This window comes from Pseudophryne corroboree, chromosome 3 (assembly GCF_028390025.1).
Source record: "Pseudophryne corroboree isolate aPseCor3 chromosome 3, aPseCor3.hap2, whole genome shotgun sequence".
In the NCBI taxonomy this organism is placed as follows: Eukaryota; Metazoa; Chordata; class Amphibia; order Anura; family Myobatrachidae; genus Pseudophryne; species Pseudophryne corroboree.
Window position 1 is genome coordinate 377,234,944 of NC_086446.1, and position 24,495 is coordinate 377,259,438.

General features: G+C 49.1%; 1 protein-coding gene across 3 annotated transcripts in view; it reads left to right on the forward strand.

Annotated features, from left to right (window-relative positions):
* Window positions 1–22,058: 22,058 nt before the first annotated feature.
* MEIOC (meiosis specific with coiled-coil domain) overlaps window positions 22,059–24,495 on the forward strand; it is a 434,415-nt gene continuing 431,978 nt past the window's right edge. Inside the window, exon 1 of one of the 3 annotated variants that reach the window (XM_063959971.1) lies at window positions 22,059–22,228. In XM_063959971.1, coding sequence (XP_063816041.1) covers window positions 22,223–22,228 — 6 coding nt within the window. In that variant the 5' untranslated portion in view covers window positions 22,059–22,222. The remainder of the gene's footprint in view (window positions 22,229–24,495) is intronic. The other 2 variants (XM_063959970.1, XM_063959968.1) reach the window with 2 other exon arrangements.

A 24,495-nucleotide genomic window follows, 5' to 3' on the forward strand; every position in this document is an offset into this window, starting at 1 on the left:
TCTTGCGCCTCTGGAGGCTGTAGAATCACCTCTGGATTTTCCCTTAAACTTGGCTGTCCGAAAGGACTGTAAATTTGAAGCTGAATAAGCTTTCCTGGCTGGGGGAGCTGCCGAAGGAAAATACGTAGACTTACCCGCAGTAGCTTTGGAGATCCATTTGTCTAGTCTGTCTCCAAACAAGGCCTCTCCTGTGAATGGTAGGCCTTCCACGCCTTTCCTGGAGTCCGCATCAGCAGTCCACTGGCATAGCCACAAGCCCCTGCGTGCTGACACTGCCACAGCGGTGGTGTGTGCATTAAGCAAACCAATCTCTTTTATGGCTTCCACCATAAAGTTTGCAGAGTCCTGTATATACTGCAGTAAAACAACATCCCCCCTAGACAAGGAATCTAACCCCCTTATTAGGTTACCTGACCATTTAGCAGTGGCTTTTGTCATCCACGCACATGCAATAGTGGGTCTTTGGGCCACCCCAGCAGCTGTGTACAATGATTTGGGGGTAGTCTCAATTTTACGATCAGCCATATCTTTTAGGGAGGCTGCACCAGGGACAGGCAATACAATTTTATGTGAAAGCCTAGAGACTGATGCGTCCACTATCGCGGATTTTCCCATTTTTTCCTATCCTCCAGAGGAAGAGAAAAAGATGAGAGCAACCTTTTAGGGATTTGAAATTTCTTATCAGGATTAACCCACGGCTCTTCAAACAGGGTATTCAATTAATTTGACGCAGGACTTCTTTTTTTTACATTAAAATAAGAATTTACTTACCGATAATTCTATTTCTCATAGTCCGTAGTGGATGCTGGGGACTCCAAAAGGACCATGGGGAATAGCGGCTCCGCAGGAGACTGGGCACAAAAGTAAAAAGCTTTAGGACTACCTGGTGTGCACTGGCTCCTCCAAGCCTCAGTTAGGATACTGTGCCCGGACGAGCGTACACAATAAGGAAGGATTTTGAATCCCGGGTAAGACTCATACCAGCCACACCAATCACACCGTACAACTTGTGATCTGAACCCAGTTAACAGCATGATAACAGAAGGAGCCTCCGAAAAGATGGCTCACAATAACAATAACCCGATTTTTGTAACAATAACTATGTACAAGTAATGCAGACAATCCGCACTTGGGATGGGCGCCCAGCATCCACTACGGACTATGAGAAATAGAATTATCGGTAAGTAAATTCTTATTTTCTCTGACGTCCTAGTGGATGCTGGGAACTCCGTAAGGACCATGGGGATTATACCAAAGCTCCCAAACGGGCGGGAGAGTGCGGATGACTCTGCAGCACCGAATGAGAGAACTCCAGGTCCTCCTCAGCCAGGGTATCAAATTTGTAGAATTTAGCAAACGTGTTTGCCCCTGACCAAGTAGCTGCTCGGCAAAGTTGTAAAGCCGAGACCCCTCGGGAAGCCGCCCAAGATGAGCCCACTTTCCGTGTGGAATGGGCTTTTACAGATTTTGGCTGTGGCAGGCCTGCCACAGAATGTGCAAGCTGAATTGTACTACAAATCCAACGAGCAATCGTCTGCTTAGAAGCAGGAGCACCCAGCTTGTTGGGTGCATACAGGATAAACAGCGAATCAGATTTTCTGACTCCAGCCGTCCTGGAAACATATATTTTCAGGGCCCTGACTACGTCCAGCAACTTGGAATCCTCCAAGTCCCTAGTAGCTGCAGGCACCACAATAGGCTGGTTTAAGTGAAAAGCTGAAACCACCTTATGGAGAAATTGAGGACGAGTATGAAAAATTAGGTAAGGGCTTTTATAGGATAAAGCCGCCAATTCTGAGACACGCCTGGCTGAAGCCAGGGCTAACAGCATTACCACTTTCCATGTGAGATATTTTAAGTCCACAGTGGTGAGTGGTTCAAACCAATGTGATTTTAGGAATCCCAAAACTACATTGAGATCCCAAGGTGCCACTGGAGGCACAAAAGGAGGCTGTATATGCAGTACTCCCTTGACAAACGTCTGAACTTCAGGAACAGAAGCCAGTTCTGTTTGGAAGAATATTGACAGGGCCGAAATTTGAACCTTAATGGACCCTAATTTGAGGCCCATAGACAGTCCTGTTTGCAGGAAATGACCCAGTTGAAATTCCTCTGTAGGGGCCTTCCTGGCCTCGCACCACGCAACATATTTACGCCAAATACGGTGATAATGTTGTACGGTTACATCCTTCCTGGCTTTGATCAGGGTAGGGATGACTTCATCCGGAATGCCTTTTTCCTTCAGGATCCGGCGTTCAACCGCCATGCCGTCAAACGCAGCAGCGGTAAGTCTTGGAACAGACATGGTCCCTGCTGGAGCAGGTCCTTTCTTAGAGGTAGAGGCCACGGGTCTTCCGTGAGCATCTCTTGAATTTCCGGGTACCAAGTCCTTCTTGGCCAATCCGGAGCCACGAGTATAGTCTTTACTCCTCTCCTTCTTATGATTCTCAGTACTTTTGGTATGAGAGGAAGAGGAGGGAACACATACACTGACTGGTACACCCACGGTGTTACCAGAGCGTCCACAGCTATTGCCTGAGGGTCCCTTGACCTGGCGCAATATCTGTCCAGTTTTTTGTTGAGGCGGGACGCCATCATGTCCACCTTTGGTTTTTCCCAACGGTTCACAATCATGTGGAAGACTTCTGGGTGAAGTCTCCACTCCCCCGGGTGAAGATCGTGTCTGCTGAGGAAGTCTGCTTCCCAGTTGTCCACTCCCGGAATGAACACTGCTGACAGTGCTATCACATGATTCTCCGCCCAGCGAAGAATCCTTGCCACTTCCATCATTGCCCTCCTGCTTCTTGTGCCGCCCTGTCTGTTTACGTGGGCGACTGCCGTGATGTTGTCCGACTGGATCAACACCGGCTGACCCTGAAGCAGAGGTCTTGCCTGACTTAGGGCATTGTAAATGGCCCTTAGTTCCAGGATATTTATGTGAAGTGACGTTTCCATGCTTGACCACAAGCCCTGGAAATTTCTTCCCTGTGTGACTGCTCCCCAGCCTCTCAGGCTGGCATCCGTGGTCACCAGGACCCAATCCTGAATGCCGAATCTGCGGCCCTCTAGGAGATGAGCACTCTGTAACCACCACAGGAGAGACACCCTTGTCCTTGGAGACAGGGTTATCCGCTGATGCATTTGAAGATGCGATCCGGACCATTTGTCCAGCAGATCCCACTGAAAAGTTCTTGCGTGGAATCTGCCGAATGGAATCGCTTCGTAAGAAGCCACCATCTTTCCCAGGACCCTTGTGCATTGATGTACTGACACTTGGCCTGGTCTTAGGAGGTTCCTGACTAGGTCGGATAACTCCTTGGCCTTCTCCTCCGGGAGAAACACCTTTTTCTGTACTGTGTCCAGAATCATCCCTAGGAACAGCAGACGTGTCGTCGGAATCAGCTGCGATTTTGGAATATTTAGAATCCATCCGTGCTGTCGTAGTACTACTTGAGATAGTGCTACTCCGACCTCTAACTGTTCTCTGGACCTTGCCCTTATCAGGAGATCGTCCAAGTAAGGGATAATTAAGACGCCTTTTCTTCGAAGAAGAATCATCATTTCGGCCATTACCTTGGTAAAGACCCGGGGTGCCCTGGACAATCCAAACGGCAGCGTCTGAAACTGATAGTGACAGTTCTGTACCACAAACCTGAGGTACCCTTGGTGAGAAGGGCAAATTGGGACATGGAGGTAAGCATCCTTGATGTCCAGAGACACCATATAGTCCCCTTCTTCCAGGTTCGCTATCACTGCTCTGAGTGACTCCATCTTGAACTTGAACCTTTTTATGTAAGTGTTCAAGGATTTCAGATTTAAAATGGGTCTCACCGAGCCGTCCGGCTTCGGTACCACAAACAGCGTGGAATAATACCCCTTTCCCTGTTGTAGGAGGGGTACCTTGATTATCACCTGCTGGGAATACAGCTTGTGAATGGCTTCCAATACCGCCTCCCTGTCGGGGGGAGACGTTGGTAAAGCAGACTTCAGGAACCGGTGAGGGGGAGACGTCTCGAATTCCAATTTGTACCCCTGAGATACTACCTGCAGGATCCAGGGGTCCACTTGCGAGTGAGCCCACTGCGCGCTGAAATTCTTGAGACGGGCCCCCACCGTGCCTGAGTCCGCTTGTAAGGCCCCAGCGTCATGCTGAGGACTTGGCAGAAGCGGGGGAGGGCTTCTGTTCGTGGGAAGAGGCTGTCTGCTGCAGTCTTTTTCCCCTTCCTCTGCCCCGGGGCAGATATGAGTGGCCTTTTGCCCGCTTGCCCTTATGGGGACGAAAGGACTGAGCCTGAAAAGACGGTATCTTTTTCTGCTGCGAGGTGACTTGGGGTAAAAAGGTGGATTTTCCAGCCGTTGCCGTGGCCACCAGGTCAGATAGACCGACCCCAAATAACTCCTCCCCTTTATACGGCAATACTTCCATATGCCGTTTGGAATCCGCATCCCCTGACCACTGTCGCGTCCATAATCCTCTTCTGGCAGAAATGGACATCGCACTTACTCTTGATGCCAGAGTGCAAATATCCCTCTGTGCATCTCGCATATATAGAAATGCATCCTTTAAATGCTCTATAGTCAATAATATATTGTCCCTGTCCAGGGTATCAATATTTTCAGTCAGGGAATCCGACCAAGCCACCCCAGCACTGCACATCCAGGCTGAGGCGATTGCTGGTCGCAGTATAATACCAGTATGTGTGTATATACTTTTAAGGATATTTTCCAGCTTCCTATCAGCTGGTTCCTTGAGGGCGGCCGTATCAGGGGACGGTAACGCCACTTGTTTTGATAAGCGTGTGAGCGCCTTATCTACGCTAGGGGGTGTTTCCCAACGCGCCCTAACCTCTGGCGGGAAAGGGTATAATGCCAATAACTTTTTAGAAATTAGCAGTTTTTTATCGGGGGAAACCCACGCTTCATCACACACCTCATTTAATTCATCTGATTCGGGAAAAACTACGGGTAGTTTTTTCACACCCCACATAATACCCTTTTCTCTATCGTCCTAGTGGATGCTGGGGTTCCTGAAAGGACCATGGGGAATAGCGGCTCCGCAGGAGACAGGGCACAAAAGTAAAGCTTTACGATCAGGTGGTGTGCACTGGCTCCTCCCCCTATGACCCTCCTCCAAGCCTCTGTTAGATTTTTGTGCCCGGCCGAGAAGGGTGCAATCTAGGTGGCTCTCCTAAAGAGCTGCTTAGAAAAGTTTAGCTTAGGTTTTTTATTTTACAGTGAGTCCTGCTGGCAACAGGATCACTGCAACGAGGGACTTAGGGGAGAAGAAGTGAACTCACCTGCGTGCAGGATGGATTGGCTTCTTGGCTACTGGACATTAGCTCCAGAGGGACGATCACAGGTACAGCCTGGATGGTCACCGGAGCCTCGCCGCCGGCCCCCTTGCAGATGCTGAAACGAGAAGAGGTCCAGAATCGGCGGCAGAAGACTCCTCAGTCTTCTAAAGGTAGCGCACAGCACTGCAGCTGTGCGCCATTTTCCTCTCAGCACACTTCACACGGCAGTCACTGAGGGTGCAGGGCGCTGGGAGGGGGGCGCCCTGGGAGGCAAATGAAAACCTAATTTGGCTAAAAATACCTCACATATAGCCTCCGGGGGCTATATGGAGATATTTAACCCCTGCCAGAATCCACTAAAGAGCGGGAGACGAGCCCGCCGAAAAAGGGGCGGGGCCTATCTCCTCAGCACACAGCGCCATTTTCCTTACACAGCTCCGCTGGTCAGGACGGCTCCCAGGCTCTCCCCTGCACTGCACTACAGAAACAGGGTAAAAAAGAGAGGGGGGGGCAAAATTGTGGCAAAAATATATTATTAAAGCAGCTATACAGGGAGCACTTATTATAAGGCTATCCCTGTCATATATAGCGCTTTTGGTGTGTGCTGGCAAACTCTCCCTCTGTCTCCCCAAAGGGCTAGTGGGGTCCTGTCTTCGTTAAGAGCATTCCCTGTGTGTCTGCTGTGTGTCGGTACGTGTGTGTCGACATGTATGAGGACGATATTGGTGTGGAGGCGGAGCAATTGCCAAATATGGGGATGTCACCTCCTAGGGGGTCGACACCAGAATGGATGCCTTTATTTATGGAATTACGGGATAGTGTCAACACGCTAAAGCAGTCGTTTGACGACATGAGACGGCCGGACAATCAATTAGTGCCTGTCCAGGCGCCTCAAACACCGTCAGGGGCTGTAAAACGCCCTTTGCCTCAGTCGGTCGACACAGACCCAGACACAGGCACTGATTCTAGTGGTGACGGTGACGAATCAACCGTATTTTCCAGTAGGGCCACACGTTATATGATTTTGGCAATGAAGGAGGCGTTACATATAGCTGATACTACAGGTACCACTAAACAGGGTATTATGTGGGGTGTGAAAAAACTACCTATAGTTTTTCCTGAATCAGAAGAATTAAATGAGGTGTGTGATGAAGCGTGGGTTGCCCCCGATAAAAAAATGCTAATTTCAAAGAAGTTATTGGCTTTATACCCTTTCCCGCCAGAGGTTAGGGCGCGCTGGGAAACACCTCCTAGGGTGGACAAGGCGCTCACACGCTTATCAAAACAAGTGGCGTTACCCTCTCCTGAGACGGCCGCACTTAAAGATCCAGCAGATAGGAGGATGGAAAATATCCAAAAAAGTATATACACACATACAGGTGTTATACTACGACCAGCTATAGCGACAGCCTGGATGTGCAGTGCTGGGGTAGCTTGGTCAGAGTCCCTGATTGAAAATATTGATACCCTGGATAGGGACAATGTTTTACTGTCTTTAGAGCAAATAAAGGATGCATTTCTTTATATGCGTGATGCACAGAGGGATATCTGCACACTGGCATCACGGGTAAGTGCTATGTCCATTTCGGCCAGAAGAAGTTTATGGACGCGACAGTGGTCAGGCGATGCGGACTCAAAACGGCATATGGAAGTTTTGCCGTATAAAGGGGAGGAGTTATTTGGAGTCGGTCTATCGGATTTGGTGGCCACGGCTACAGCCGGGAAATCCACCTTTTTACCTCAAGTCACTCCCCAACAGAAAAAGACACCGACTTTTCAACCGCAACCCTTTCGTTCCTTTAAAAACAAGAGAGCAAAGGGATATTCATATCTGCCACGAGGCAGAGGAAGGGGGAAGAGACAGCAACAGGCAGCTCCTTCCCAGGAACAGAAGCCCTCCCCCGCTTCTACAAAAGCCTCAGCATGACGCTGGGGCTTCTCAAGCGGACTCGGGGGCGGTGGGGGGTCGTCTCAAGAATTTCAGCGCGCAGTGGGCTCACTCGCAGGTAGATCCCTGGATCCTGCAGATAATATCTCAGGGGTACAGGTTAGAATTAGAGACGAATCCACCTCGCCGTTTCCTGAAGTCTGCTTTACCAACGTCCCCCTCCGACAGGGTGACGGTCTTGGAAGCCATTCACAAGCTGTACTCTCAGCAGGTGATAGTCAAGGTACCTCTTTTACAACAAGGAAAGGGGTATTATTCCACTCTATTTGTGGTACCGAAGCCGGATGGCTCGGTAAGACCTATTCTAAATCTGAAGTCCTTGAACCTGTACATAAAGAAGTTCAAGTTCAAGATGGAGTCACTCAGAGCAGTGATAGCGAACCTGGAAGAAGGGGACTTTATGGTATCCTTGGACATCAAGGATGCGTATCTCCACGTTCCAATTTACCCCTCACACCAGGGGTACCTCAGGTTCGTCGTACAGAACTGTCACTATCCGTTTCAGACGCTGCCGTTCGGATTGTCCACGGCACCTCGGGTCTTTACCAAGGTAATGGCCGAGATGATGATTCTTCTTCGAAGAAAAGGCGTATAAATTATCCCATACTTGGACGATCTCCTAATAAGGGCAAGGTCCAGAGAACAGCTAGAGATGGGTTTAGCACTGTCTCAAGAAGTGCTAAAACAGCACGGGTGGATTCTGAATATTCCAAAATCCCAGTTAATTCCGACAACACGTCTGTTGTTCCTAGGGATGATTCTGGACACGGTTCAGAAAAAGGTTTTTCTCCCGGAGGAAAAAGCCAAGGAGTTATCCGAGCTTGTCAGGAACCTCCTAAAACCAGGAAAGGTGTCTGTACATCAATGCACAAGAGTCCTGGGAAAAATGGTGGCTTCTTACGAAGCAATTCCATTCGGCAGATTCCACGCAAGAATTTTCCAGAGGGATCTGTTGGACAAATGGTCAGGGTCGCATCTTCAGATGCACCAGCGGATAACCCTGTCTCCAAGGACAAGGGTATCTCTTCTGTGGTGGTTACAGAGTGCTCATCTATTGGAGGGCCGCAGATTCGGCATACTGGATAAGGTTAAATTCATTTTCTTCACCTAATTCACTCATACCTAATTCACTCATAAAAAAACTCGACAATTTCTGAGCGTTATTTGGGGGGGAAAAATCGTCAGTTAAGTGGTTAAAACACCCCTGTATGGAAGTGTCCATAGTAGGATCCCCTTAAAGACATTATGGCTCCCTGATAAAACGCATCGATATGAGCAGTGATCAATAACGATTTACAGATGTTAGTGGCACCTGGGTTGCTAACAGCAAGAAACTCACATTTGCATCTGTCAGAAAGAGAAAAAAACCCATATCTGTAAAAATCTTAAATCTTACTGGGTGAGGTATGAGGCTCGTACACATGGGCATTTTGCCTTCAACGAGGTGCTCTCGGTTTGACCATCATAACTGGCTCATGAAACCCTATGAAGGGGATGCTGACATTTCAAAAATGAATGCTGTACGTACTCTGCATACATCAGTACAAACTGCATCCGTGTCTGCCGAGCATATACTCTGAAAGCTTCTGTGTAATGCTGGCACTTTCTTCACAATGCTCAATAATCCCTATCTGAAGTGCTGGCCCAGCAGCGACCACGGTGAATGGAGATGACGCTAAATGGACCACATGCACCAGGCAAGTTCTTCTGTATGCGCCCTTACACATACCCTTCAACTGTACCTTTTTCGCAGGTACAGTAACTTTTTTTTATGGTCTGTACCTATTTTTGACTCTCCAAATTTCCATTAAAAGTATAGAAAAAGGGGCGTGGCCATGCCCCCTTTACCCATGCTCACGCCCCTTTTCCTAATTTGTACAGATTTTTATGTGTAAAATGTTGGAGGGTATGCCTTACATGAACATGTAGCAAACTAATTATGGAATAGCATTTTGAGGGTGAATCTAAAATGCAGGCAAATTGGTTGTTTTTGCGTGATGCCGCGAAAACCTGATTACCTTATGATATGGTGAAGATCTGAGTAACATCAAGCGGGAAGACGTTCTGCACACTGTTTTTCCATCTACAGCCACAACTGCCATCATTAGGTGTAAGAGACCAATCAAAATAAGGTTTTTTTGTATGCACAACAATCACGCTACACTGCCACAGGACAGAACAGCTCTATGCAATCACATTATTGAGAAGAGAGACCTGGCAAAACAAACCCGACCAACCAATCAGCTTCTAGCTGTCATTTTACTGGCTTGTAAAATTACAGTGACAGTCACAAGCTGATTGGTTGGTACTGTATTTCTCTCCAAGCATTGACAAATGTCCCCCCCCCCAAGGTCTAAGTACCTCTCAAGAATACCAGCCATAGTAAATATTACTGAAGCACATAAAAGTAACAAACAGCAGTTTTAATACATCTCCCCCATAGTGACAAAAAATTCCTTATATCGATGATTCAACTCAACATGTATTTTATACCATTTAACCACTTTGTTTCCATCACCGATTTACACTTGTCATCTGCATATACTTTAAGAGGGTGATTAAATTGTTGTTTGGGCACCAGCCACTGGAATGTGCCCGCCGGCAGCTATTCAATTGTTCTGCCATTCAGGCGCGAGTGAGGCGGCCGTAGACATTTTTGTCTGTAGCCTTCCAAGGTCAGGTTGCAGACTTTTTGGGTGGCCCCTCTGGGAGAGGGCAACCAGCTTGGCGCAGTAGGGGGCGGGGAGAGCTGGGGTGACGTGGCATAGGGATAACGGAGTATAGCTACATAGTGGAGGCAGCACATTGTTCTACAAAGCCAACATTACAGGCATTGTACAGTGGGGGGCATGGCTGCGATGACACAATTAAGCTGTTAGTCGGCAGCCGAGGCCCGGGACTGGTACACGTTTTTCGGGAGCCTCCCGGCTGTTCTGGGAGGGTAGGCAAGTATGCCCATGGTGGTGAGCAGAAATGTGCAAAGTATGATATTTGGACGCCCAAATGGCACTTTTCACGCTGCATGCAGGATTTTAGTCAGGTTTAGCCACTTTGCACAGCTAAAATTGGTGCTTTTGGGCATATCAGAAGTAAATGCGCATTTGATAGAAGCAACAAATAAAACGCTCAACCAAAAAATAAGAATTTACTCACCGGTAATTCTATTTCTCGTAGTCCGTAGTGGATGCTGGGGACTCCGTCAGGACCATGGGGAATAGCGGCTCCGCAGGAGACAGGGCACAAAATTTAAAAGTTTGACCACTAGGTGGTGTATACTGGCTCCTCCCCCTATGACCCTCCTCCAAGCCTCAGTTAGGATACTGTGCCCGGACGAGCGTACACAATAAGGAAGGATTTTGAATCCCGGGTAAGACTCATACCAGCCACACCAATCACACCGTACAACTTGTGATCTGAACCCAGTTAACAGTATGATAACGTAGGAGCCCCTGAAAAGATGGCTCACAACAATAAACAACCCGATTTTTTTGTAACAATAACTATGTACAAGTATTGCAGACAATCCGCACTTGGGATGGGCGCCCAGCATCCACTACGGACTACGAGAAATAGAATTACCGGTGAGTAAATTCTTATTTTCTCTGACGTCCTAGTGGATGCTGGGGACTCCGTCAGGACCATGGGGATTATACCAAAGCTCCCAAACGGGCGGGAGAGTGCGGATGACTCTGCAGCACCGAATGAGAGAACTCCAGGTCCTCCTTAGCCAGGGTATCAAATTTGTAGAATTTTACAAACGTGTTCTCCCCTGACCACGTAGCTGCTCGGCAGAGTTGTAATGCCGAGACCCCTCGGGCAGCCGCCCAAGATGAGCCCACCTTCCTTGTGGAGTGGGCATTGACAGATTTAGGCTGTGGCAGGCCTGCCACAGAATGTGCCAGTTGAATTGTGCTACAAATCCAACGAGCAATCGTCTGCTTAGAAGCAGGAGCACCCAGCTTGTTGGGTGCATACAGTAAAAACAGCGAGTCAGATTTTCTGACTCCAGCCGTCCTTGAAATATATATTTTCAATGCTCTGACAACGTCCAGCAACTTGGAATCCTCCAAATCGCTAGTAGCCGCAGGCACCACAATAGGCTGGTTCAGGTGAAACGCTGATACCACCTTAGGCAGAAAATGAGGACGCGTCCTCAATTCTGCCCTGTCCGAATGGAAAATCAGATATGGGCTTTTATACGATAAAGCCGCCAATTCCGACACTCTCCTGGCTGAAACCAGGGCCAGTAGCATGGTTACTTTCCATGTAAGATATTTCAAATCTACCGATTTGAGTGGCTCAAACCAATGGGATTTGAGAAAATCCAAAACTACATTGAGATCCCACGGTGCCACTGGGGGCACAACCGGGGGCTGTATATGTAGTACTCCTTTTACAAAAGTCTGGACTTCAGGAACTGAAGCCAATTCTTTCTGGAAGAAAATCGACAGGGCCGAAATTTGAACCTTAATGGACCCTAATTTAAGGCCCATAGATAATCCTGTTTGCAGGAAATGTAGGAATCGACCCAGTTGAAATTCCTCTGTCGGGGCCTTCCTGGCCTCACACCATGCAACATATTTTCTCCAAATGCGGTGATAATGTTGTGCAGTCACCTCCTTCCTGGCTTTGACCAGGGTAGGGATGACCTCTTCCGGAATGCCTTTTTCCCTTAGGATCCGGCGTTCAACCGCCATGCCGTCAAACGCAGCCGCGGTAAGTCTTGGAATAGACACGGTCCCTTATAATTCTCAGTACCTTGGGTATGAGAGGCAGAGGAGGGAACACATACACTGACTGGTACACCCATGGTGTTACCAGAGCGTCCACAGCTATTGCCTGAGGGTCTCTTGACCTGGCGCAATACCTGTCCAGTTTTTTGTTGAGGCGGGACGCCATCATGTCCACCATTGGTCTTTCCCAATGGACTACAATCATGTGGAAGACTTCTGGATGAAGTCCCCACTCTCCCGGGTGAAGATCGTGTCTGCTGAGGAAGTCTGCTTCCCAGTTGTCCACTCCCGGGATGAACACTGCTGACAGTGCTATCACATGATTTTCCGCCCAGCGAACAATCCTTGCAGCTTCTGCCATTGCCCTCCTGCTTCTTGTGCCGCCCTGTCTGTTTACGTGGGCGACTGCCGTGATGTTGTCCGACTGGATCAACACCGGCTGACCCTGAAGCAGAGGTTTTGCCAGGCTTAGAGCATTGTAGATTGCTCTTAGTTCCAGTATATTTATGTGAAGAGACGTTTCCAGGCTTGACCACACGCCCTGGAAGTTTCTTCCTTGTGTGACCGCTCCCCAGCCTCTCAGGCTGGCATCCGTGGTCACTAGGACCCAGTTCTGTATGCCGAATCTGCGGCCCTCTAACAGATGAGCACTCTGCAACCACCATAGCAGAGAGACCCTTGTCCTTGTCGACAATTTTATCCGCTGATGCATCTGCAGATGCGATCCGGACCATTTGTCTAGCAGATCCCACTGAAAAATTCGTGCATGGAATCTGCCGAATGGAATCGCTTCGTAAGAAGCCACCATTTTTCCCAGGACTCTTGTGCATTGATGCACAGACACTGTCCCTGGTTTTAGGAGGTTCCTGACGAGTTCGGATAACTCCCTGGCTTTCTCCTCCGGAAGAAATACCTTTTTCTGAACAGTGTCCAGAATCATCCCTAGGAACAGCAGACGTGTCGTCGGGATCAGTTGGGATTTTGGAAAATTCAGAATCCACCCGTGCTGTTGGAGCACTACTTGAGTTAGTGCTACTCCGACCTCCAGCTGTTCTCTGGATCTTGCCCTTATCAGGAGATCGTCCAAGTAAGGGATAATTAATACGCCTTCTCTTCGAAGAAGGATCATCATTTCGGCCATTACCTTGGTAAAGACCCTGGGTGCCGTGGACAATCCAAACGGCAGCGTCTGAAACTGATAATGACAGTTTTGTACCACGAACCTGAGGTACCCTTGGTGTGAAGGGCAAATTGGGACATGAAGGTAAGCATCCTTGATGTCCAAGGACACCATAAAATCGCCTTCTTCCAGATTCGCTATCACTGCTGAGTGACTCCATCTTGAACTTGAATTTTTGTATGTACAGGTTCAGAGATTTCAGATTTAGAATAGGTCTTACCGAGCCGTCCGGCTTCGGTACCACAAATAGCGTGGAGTAATACCCCTTTCCCTGTTGTAGAAGGGGTACCTTGATTATCACCTGCTGAGAATACAGCTTGTGAATGGCTTCCAATACCGTCGCCCTGTCTGAGGGAGACGTTGGCAAAGCAGATTTTAGGAACCGGCGAGGTGGAGACTTCTCGAATTCCAACCTGTAACCCTGAGATACTACCTGCAGGATCCAGGGGTCCACCTGCGAGTGAGCCCACTGTGCGCTGAAATTCTTGAGGCGACCCCCCACCGCCCCTGAGTCCGCTTGTAAGGTCCCAGCGTCATGCTGAGGCCTTTGCAGAAGCCGGGGAGGACTTCTGCTCCTGGGAAGGGGCTGCTTGCTGCAGTCTCTTACCCTTTCCTTTGCCTCGGGGCAAATATGAATGTCCTTTTGTTCTTATAGGAACGAAAGGACTGCGGCTGAAAAGACTGCGTCTTTTTCTGCTGGGAGGGGACTTGAGGTAAAAAGGTGGACTTCCCGGCTGTTGCCGTGGCTACCAAATCCGATAGACCGACCCCAAATAATTCCTCCCCTTTATACGGCAATACTTCCATATGCCGTTTGGAATCCGCATCGCCTGACCACTGTCGTGTCCATAGACTTCTTCTGGCAGATATGGACATCGCACTTACTCTTGATGCCAGAGTGCAGATATCCCTCTGTGCATCTCGCATATAAAGGAATGCATCCTTTAATTGCTCTATAGTCAATAAAATACTGTCCCTATCCAGGGTATCAATATTTTCAGTCAGGGAATCCGACCAAGCCACCCCAGCACTGCACATCCAGGCTGAGGCGATTGCTGGTCGCAGTATAACACCAGTATGTGTGTATATACTTTTTAGAGTATTTTCCAGCCTCCTATCAGCTGGATCCTTGAGGGCGGCCGTATCAGGAGACGGTAGCGCCACTTGTTTGGATAAACGTGTGAGCGCCTTGTCCACCCTAGGGGGTGTTTCCCAGCGCGCCCTAACCTCTGGCGGGAAAGGGTATAACGCCAATAACTTCTTTGAAATTAGCAGTTTTTTATCAGGGGTAACCCACGCTTCATCACACACGTCATTCAATTCCTCTGATTCAGGAAAAACTACAGGTAGTTTTTTCAGACCCCACATAATACCCCTTTTTGTGGTACTTGCAGTATCAGAGATATGCAAAGCCTCCTTCATTGCCGTGATCATATAACGTGTGGCCCTACTGGAAAATACGTTCGTTTCTTCACCGTCGACACTAGATTCGGTGTCCGTGTCTGGGTCTGTGTCGACCGACTGAGGCAAAGGGCGTTTTACAGCCCCTGACGGTGTTTGAGACGCCTGTACAGGTACTAACTGGTTTGCCGGTCGTCTCATGTCGTCAACCGACTTTTGCAGCGTGCTGACATTATCACGTAATTCCATAAACAAAGCCATCCATTCCGGTGTCGACTCCCTAGGGGGTGACATCACCATTACCGGCAATTGCTCCGCCTCCACACCAACATCGTCCTCATACATGTCGACACACACGTACCGACACACAGCAGACACACAGGGAATGCTCTGATAGAAGACAGGACCCCACTAGCCCTTTGGGGAGACAGAGGGAGAGTTTGCCAGCACACACCAAAGCGCTATAATTATATAGGAACAACCTTATATAAGTGTTGTTTCCTTATAGCTGCTTAAATATATATAATATCGCCAAAAAATGCCCCCCCCTCTCAGTTTTTTACCCTGTTTCTGTAGTGCAGTGCAGGGGAGAGCCTGGGAGCCTTCCTAGCAGCGGAGCTGTGTAGGAAAATGGCGCTGTGTGCTGAGGAGATAGGCCCCGCCCCCTATTCCGGCGGGCTCTTCTCCCGGTTTTTCTGAGACCTGGCAGGGGTGAAATACATCCATATAGCCTCATGGACTATATGTGATGTATTCTTTTTAGCCAGAAAATAAGAATTTACTTACCGATAATTCTATTTCTCGTAGTCCGTAGTGGATGCTGGGGACTCCGTCAGGACCATGGGGGAATAGCGGGCTCCGCAGGAGACAGGGCACATCTAAAAAGCTTTTTAGGTCACATGGTGTGTACTGGCCCCTCCCCCTATGACCCTCCTCCAAGCCTCAGTTAGGTACTGTGCCCGGACGAGCGTACACAATAAGGAAGGATCTTGAATCCCGGGTAAGACTCATACCAGCCACACCAATCACACCGTACAACTTGTGATCTGAACCCAGTTAACAGTATGATAACAAAACGAAGTAGCCTCTGAAAGATGGCTCACAACAATAGTAATAACCCGATTTTTGTAACAATAACTATGTACAAGCATTGCAGACAATCCGCACTTGGGATGGGCGCCCAGCATCCACTACGGACTACGAGAAATAGAATTATCGGTAAGTAAATTCTTATTTTCTCTAACGTCCTAGTGGATGCTGGGGACTCCGTCAGGACCATGGGGATTATACCAAAGCTCCCAAACGGGCGGGAGAGTGCGGATGACTCTGCAGCACCGAATGAGAGAACTCCAGGTCCTCCTTAGCCAGAGTATCAAATTTGTAAACTTTTACAAACGTGTTCTCCCCTGACCACGTAGTCGCTCGGCAAAGTTGTAATGCCGAGACCCCTCGGGCAGCCGCCCAAGATGCGCCCACTTTCCTAGTGGAGTGGGCCTTTACAGATTTAGGCTGTGGCAGGCCTGCCACAGAATGTGCAAGTTGGATTGTGCTACAGATCCAACGTGCAATCGTCTGTTTAGACGCAGGAGCACCCATCTTGTTGGATGCATACAATATAAACAGCAAGTCAGACTTTCTGACTCCAGCCGTCCTAAACTATATATATATAAATATATTTTTAGGGTCCTGACAACGTCTAGTAACTTGGAGTCCTCCAAGTCCCTAGTAGCCGCAGGCACCATAATAGGTTGTTTCAGGTGAAAACCTGACACCCCCTTAGGAAGAAAACTGGAGACGAGTCCCAGTTCTGCCCTGTCCGAATGGAAAATTAAATATGGCTTTTGTAAGACAAAGCCGCCCATTCTGACAATCGCCTGGCCGAGGCCAGGACCAACAGCATGGTCACTGTCCATGTGAGATATTGGTCAACAGCATGTTCACTTTCCATGTGAGATATTTCAAATCCACAGATTTGAGCGGTTCAAACCAATATGATTTTAAGGAATCCCAACACTATGTTGAGATCACACGGTGCCACTAAAGGCACAAAAAAGGGGTGTATATGCAATACTCCCTTGACAATCTGGACTTCAGGAACTGAAGTCAATTCTTTCCGGAAGAAATTCTACAGGGCCGAAACTTAAAACCTTAAAGAACCCCAATTTTAGGCTCAAAACACTCCTGTTTTCAGGAAGTGTAGAAATCGACCTAGTTGAATTTTCTTCGTGGGGCCTTCCTGGCCTCACCCACGCAACATATTTTCACCACATGTGGTGATGACGTTGTGCGGTCACCTCCTTCCTGGCTTTGACCAGGGTAGGTATGACCTCTTATGGAATGCCTTTTTCCTTCAGGATCCGGCATTCAACCGCCATGCCGTCAAACGCAGCCGCGGTAAGTCTTGGAATAGACATGGTACCTGCTGAAGCAAGTCCCTTCTTAGCTCCCCAGGCCCTTAGTCCTCTGTGAGCATCTCTTGAAGTTCCGGGTACCAAGTCCCTCTTGGCCAATCCGGAGTCACGAGTATAGTTCATACTCCTCTATGTCTTATAATTCTCAATACCCTGGTTATGAGAAGGAGAGGAGGGAACACATACACCGACTGTTACACCCACGGTGTTACCAGGACATCCACAGCTATCGCCTGAAGGTCTCATGACCTGGCGCAATACCTGTCCCGTTTTTTGTTCGGGCGGGACGCCATCATTTCCACCTTTGGTCTTTGCCAATGGTTCACAATCATGCGGAAAAACTTCCCTATGAAGTTCCCACTCTCCCGGGTGGAGGTCATGCCTGCTGAGGAAGTCTGCTTCCCAGTCGTCCACTCCCGGAGAGAACACTGCTGACAGTGCTATCACATGATTTTCCGCCTAGCGAAAAATCCTTGCAGTTTTTTCACTGCCCTCCAGCTTCTTGTGCCGCCCTTTCTGTTTACGTGGGCGACTGCCGTGATGTTATCCCACTGGATCAATACCGGCTGACCTTGAAGCAGAGGTCTTGCTAAGTTTAGAGCATTATAATTTTGCTCTTAACTCCATCTATGTGGAGAGAATTCTCCAGACTTGATCACACTTTCCTGGAAATTTTTTCCCTGTGTGACTGCTCCCCAGCCTCTCAGGCTGGCCTCCGTGGTCACCAGCATCCAATCCTGAATGCTGAATCTGTGGCCCTCTAGAAGATGAGCACTCTGTAATCACCACAGGAGAGACACCCTTGTCCTTAGATATAGAGTTATCCGCTGATGCATCTGAAGATGCGATCCGGACCATTTGTCCAGCAGATCCCACTGAAGAGTTCTTGCGTGAAATCTGCCGAATGGAATTGCTTCGTAATAAGCCACCATTTTTACCAGGACTCTTGTGCAATGATGCACTGACACTTTTCCTGGTTTTAGGAGGATCCCGATTAGCTCGGATAACTCCCTGGCTTTCTCCTCTGGGAGAAACACCTTTTTCTGGACTGTGTCCAGAATCATCCCTAGGAACAGTAGACGTGTCCTCGGAAAAGCTGCGATTTTGGAATATTTAGAATCCACTCGTGCTGTCGTAGAACTATTAAAGATAGTGCTACTCCGACCTCCAACTGTTCTCTGTACCTTGCCCTTATCAGGGAAGCGTACCAGTTTCTTTTAAGAAGAATCATCATTTCGGCCATTACCTTGGTAAAGACCCGTGGCGCCGTGGACAATCCAAACGGCAGCGTCTGAACTGATAGTGACAGTTCTGTACCACGAACCTGAGGTACCCTTGGTGAGAAGGGCAATTTTGGACATGTAGGTAAGTGTCCCTGATATCCAGTGACACCATATCGTCCCCTTCCTGGTTCGCTATCACTGCTCTGAGTGACTCCATCTTGATTTGAACGCTTGTATGTAAGTGTTCAAATATTTCAGATCTCACCGAGCCGTTTGGCTTCAGTACCACAATATAGTGTGGAATAATACCCCCTCCCTTGTTGTAGGAGGGGTACTTTGATTATCACCTGCTGGGAATACAGCCTGTGAATTGTTTCCAATACTACCTCCCTGTCGGAGGTAGACGTTGGTAAAACAGACCTCCGGAACTTGTGAGGAGGAGACATCTCGAATTTCCAATGTACACCTGGGATACTACATGTAGGATCCAGGAGTCCCCTTGCAAGTGAGCCCACTGCGTGCTGAAACTCTTGAGATGACCCCCTACCGCACCTGAGTCCGCTTGTACTGCCCCAGCGTCATGCTGCGGACTTGGCAGAAGCTGTGAAGGGCTTCTGTTCCTGGGAATGGGCTGCTTGCTGCAGTCTTCTTCCCTTTCCTCTACCCCTGGGCAGATATGACTGGCCTTTGCCCGCCTGCCCGTATGGAGACGAAAGGACTGAGACTGAAAAGACTGTGTCCTTTTCTGTTGAGATGTGACTCGGGGTAACAAAAGGTGGATTTTTCAGCTGTTGCCATGGCCACCAGGTCCGATGGACCGCCCCTTTATACGGCAATACTTCCATGTGCCGTCTGGAATCTGCCTCACCTGACCACTGTCGTGTCTTCGTCTGGCAGATATGGACATCACATTTACTCTTGATGCCAGAATGCAAATATCCCTCTGCGCATCACGCATATATAGAAATGCATCCTTAAAATGCTCTATAGACAATAAAATCTTGTCCCTGTCAAGGGTATCAAAATTTTCAGTCAGGAAATCCGACCAAGCCCCCTCAGCGCTGCACATCCAGTCTGAGGCGATTGCTGGTCGTAGTATAACACCAGTATGTGTGTATATACTTCTTAGGCTATTTTTCAGCTTCTTATCAGCTGGCTCCTTGAGGGCGGCCGTATCTGGAGACGGTAACGCCACTTGTTTTTATAAGCGTGTGAGCGCCTTATCCACCCTAAGGTGTGTTTCCCAACTCGCCCTTACTTCTGGCGGGAAAGGGTATACCGCCCATAACTTTCTATCGGAGGAACCCCACGTATCACCACACACTTCATTTAATTTATCTGATTCAGGCAAAACTACAAGTAGTTTATTCACACCCTACAAAATACCCTTATTTGTGGTACTTGTAGTATCAGAAATATGTAACACCTCCTTCATGCCCTTAACATGTAACGTGTGGCCCTAAAGGAAAATACGTTTGTTTCTTCACCGTCGACACTGGAGTCAGTGTCCGTAAATGGGCGTTTTTACAAGCCCCTGACGGTGTCTGAGACGCCTGGACAGGTACTAATTTGTTTGCCGGTCGTCTCATGTCGTCAACCGGCTTGCAGCGTGTTGACATGATCACGTACTTCCACAAGTAAGCCATCCATTCTGGTGTCGACTCCCTAGAGAGTGACATCACCATTACAGGCAATTTGCTCCGCCTCCTCACCAACATTTTCCTCATACATGTCGACACACACGTACCGACTTACAGCACACACACAGGGAATGCTCTGATAGAGGACAGGACCCCCTAGCCCTTTGGGGAGACAGAGGGAGAGTTTGCCAGCACACACCAAAATGCTATAATTATACAGGGACAACCTTTATATAAGTGTTCCTCCCTTATAGCATTTAATATATATTTATATCGCCAAATCAGTGCCCCCCCTCTCTGTTTTAACCCTGTTTCTGTAGTGCAGTGCAGGGGAGAGCATGGGAGCCTTCCCCTCAGCCTTTCTGTGAGGGAAAATGGCGCTGTGTGCTGAGGAGAATAAGCTCCGCCCCTTTCTCGGCGGGCTTTTCCTCCCGTTTTTTTAAGAACTGGCCTGGGTTAAAATACATACATATAGCCTTAATGGCTATATGTGATGTATTTATTTTGCCAAATAGGTATTTATATTGCTGCCCAGGGCGCCCCCAGCAGCGCCCTGCACCCTCCATGACCATGTCAGTGAGCCGTGTGACAACAATGGCGCACAGCTGCAGTGCTGTGCGCTACCTCTCTGAAGACTGTGAAGTCTTCTGCCGCCTGTTTCCGGACCTCCGTCTCTGCCGTCTTCAGCGTCTGTAAGGGGGATCGGCGGCGCGGCTCCGGGACGAACCCCAGGCTGACCTGTGTTCCGACTCCCTCTGGAGCTCAGTGTCCAGTAGCCTAAGATCCCAATCCATCCTGCACGCAGGTGAGTTGGAGATCTCTCCCCTAAGTCCCTCGTTGCAGTGATCCTGTTGCCAGCAGGAATCACTGAGTGAAAACCTAAAAAAACTTTTCCAAACAGCTCTTTAAGAGAGCCATCCAGATTGCACCCTTCTCGGACGGGCACAAAAACCTAACTGAGGCTTGGAGGAGGGTCATAGGGGGAGGGGCCAGTACACACCATGTGACCTAAAAAGCTTTTTAGATGTGCCCTGTCTCCTGCGGAGCCCGCTATTCCCCCATGGTCCTGACGGAGTCCCCAGCATCCACTAGGACGTTAGAGAAAGGTATTAACATTGCTGCCCAGGGCGCCCCCCCCAGCGCCCTGCACCCTCAGTGACCGCCGGTGTGAAGTGTGCCTGAGCGCAATGGCGCACAGCTGCAGTGCTGTGCGCTACCTCATGAAGACTGAAAAGCCTTCAGCCGCCGGTTTCTGGACCTCTTCTTACTTCGGCATCTGCAAGGGGGTCGGCGGCGCGGCTCCGGTGACCCATCCAGGCTGTACCTGTGATCGTCCCTCTGGAGCTAGTGTCCAGTAGCCTAAGAAGCAAATCCATCCTGCACGCAGGTGAGTTCACTTCTTCTCTCCTAGGTCCCTCGTTGCAGTGAGCCTGTTGCCAGCAGGACTCACTGAAAATAATAAAACTATCAAAACTTTTACTCTAAGCAGCTCTTTATGAGAGCCACCTAGATTGCACCCTGCTCGGACGGGCACAAAAACCTAACTGAGGCTTGGAGGAGGGTCATAGGGGGAGGAGCCAGTACACACCACCTAGTGGTCAAACTTTTAAATTTTGTGCCCTGTCTCCTGCGGAGCCGCTATTCCCCATGGTCCTGACGGAGTCCCCAGCATCCACTAGGACGTCAGAGAAAATAAAATAAAAAATGTAATCACCACATTAAAGTTTCAACCACAGTGACAGAGCATTAATTAGCTTCTTTCCAGCAATCCTGCCCACAGTGCGTATGTAACGAGCGCAAACGTGGTACATGAGTGAGAAAGCTATCAGGTGGACACAGCTACAGCATGCAGCAGTCAGTTCTGGCTCGGTGGGTCGTTTTCTATTATAACTCGCCCATGTCATATTATTCCTAATAGTTGGAACCCCTAAGTACAAGTGTGGATATGTTATATAAATTAAGATATACTGAACCCAAAACTATACTGGGGTGTTTTCATCCTGATCGTTGCTGTAAACATGACCAGGGATAAGGAAACAATTATGATAGGAAAAATGTATCTTCTCCCCGCCATCTTCCAAACACCCTGCCCTTACCGCCGGGCGGGAAATAAACGATTGCCTGTGTGCACGAGATTTCTTCCGCCCTGCTACTGTCTACCGCACAACAGCCTAGCAAGCGCACAACGATTGGCCAGTCGCTCATGTTGTCAGCCAATAGGCGGGCATATCGGGAGGGACTGTTGCCGGGATGGTTTTGGTCCACGAGACAGGCCCTTTTGACTAACGGCCGCTCGGGGGCGGGGCCATGCTGTTTTACAAGTGACTGGAGCGCGGCGTTACCTTCTGGTCAGTGTCAGTCCGCCGACTGAGGACGGGGACCGGCGATTGCCATGGAGGTGAGACACCATTACTGTAATACTACCACCACCACCACGTACTGTACATCTCGGCTGTTGCCTCGGTAGTCGTGTTTATGATGTTACAGGGCAAGATTTGTAGGTAGCCTCCCCTATAGTCAACCAGTTTAAGGTCGCCCCTCGTGAGCTCCTAATCAGGACAATGGTAGACGATTTGTTTTTTCTTCCAGTAGTTGGGGCATGCTGGGAATTGTAGTTTCTCAACAGGTGTCAATATTTCTAATGCCAGAGCTGCATGTGGTGTTTCACTGCCATACGGGTAGACACATGCCCAGTCCTGTGGTAAATACCCAGCTGATCTCATTCGGAGCAATAGTTCCCTGATCCTCTATTGAAATTGTAGGGGAGCAGCAGCGGGTGTGCAGTTCCCGAACATAAAACATCTCAGCATTTCAAGTGAGGGGCACTTAAATCATTTCATGCCTTCATGTAGCAGTAAACTGCAGACTGTTTGTACTGGTCTGGTTTTATCCCAGTTTAGGATATGAAGGGTGGTTTTATCCCAGTTTAGGATATGAAGGGCAATATGTTCTGTACAACAATAATACATTTGGTTCCACAATGGTTTTGACATAATCTCTCATTTACAAAACAACATGGCTTAACCCCACTGGTTGATATCATGCAAGCTGCAAAGTATGCAATATGCAGTTCAGAGGGGGTTCAGTATGGTATACCGGCGGTCGGGCTCCCGGCGACCAGCATGGCCGCCGGCTTACTGACAGTGTGGCGAGCGCAAATGAGCCCCTTGCGGGCTCGCTGCGCTCGCCACGCTACGGGCACGGTGGCGCGCTACGCGTGCCACGCTATTTTATTCTCCCTCCAGGGGGGTCGTGGACCCCGACGAGGGAGAATAAGTGTCGGTATGCCGGCTGTCGGGATTCCGGCGCCGGTATACTGTGCGCCGGGATCCCATCAGTCGGCATACTGAAGAACACCCGTTCTGAGGATACAGAGAGCGATTGACTGCCCCACCACCGCTCCAGTGGCTTCAGTTACACCCAAGCCACTATCTATGCGATGTACATTCCTTCAGGTGCTCCGTGTTCTCCCCCCCCCCCCCCCCCCCCTCCAGTCCAAAAACATTTTGGTATACTAATTGGCCTATTGCATAATGTTAGGTGCGAAAAAAGTCAGTGGACGCTAAACCCAGTGCTTTTGGGTGCCCAATAAAACAATTACCGTATATACTCGAGTATAAGTCGACCCGAATATAAGCCGAGGCACCTAATTTCTCTGACGTCCTAGTGGATGCTGGGAACTCCGTAAGGACCATGGGGAATAGACGGGCTCCGCAGGAGACTGGGCACTCTAAAGAAAAGATTAGGTACTATCTGGTGTGCACTGGCTCCTCCCTCTATGTCCCTCCTCCAGACCTCAGTTAGAATCTGTGCCCGGCCAGAGCTGGGTGCTCCTAGTGGGCTCTCCTGAGCTTACTAGTAAAGAAAGTATTCATTAGGTTTTTTATTTTCAGTGAGCTTCTGCTGGCAACAGACTCACTGCTACGTGGGACTAAGGGGAGAGAAGCAAACCTACCTGCTTGCAGCTAGCTTGTGCTTCTTAGGCTACTGGACACCATTAGCTCCAGAGGGTTCGAACACAGGCACCTGTCCTCGATCGTCCGGAGCCGCGCCGCCGTCCCCCTCGCAGAGCCAGAAGATCAGAAGCTTGAAGACGAGGAAATCGGCGGCAGAAGACTCCTGTCTTCATTTAAGGTAGCGCACAGCACCGCAGCTGTGCGCCATTGCTCCCAGCACACTTACACACTCCGGTCACTAGGGTGCAGGGCGCTGGGGGGGGGGCGCCCTGGGCAGCAATTGAAGTACCTTTTGGCAATAAAAATACATATATACAGTCTGGCACTGTATATATGTAAAAACCCCCGCCATTTTTTTACACAGAAAGCGGGACAGAAGCCCGCCACTGAGGGGGCGGGGCCTTCTTCCTCAGCACACCAGCGCCATTTTTTCTTCACAGCTCCGCTGGAAGCAGCTCCCCAGGCTCTCCCCTGTAGTATCCAGGTACAAGAAGGGTAAAAAAGAGAGGGGGGGGGGGGGTACATAAATTTAGGCGCAAATAAAACATATAAGGCAGCTATTGGGTAATCACTTATTATAAGTGAAAATCCCTGTGTTATATAGCGCTGTGGTGTGTGCTGGCATACTCTCTCTCTGTCTCCCCAAAGGACTTTGTGGGGTCCTGTCCTCAGTCTGAGCATTCCCTGTGTGTGTGCGGTGTGTCGTTAC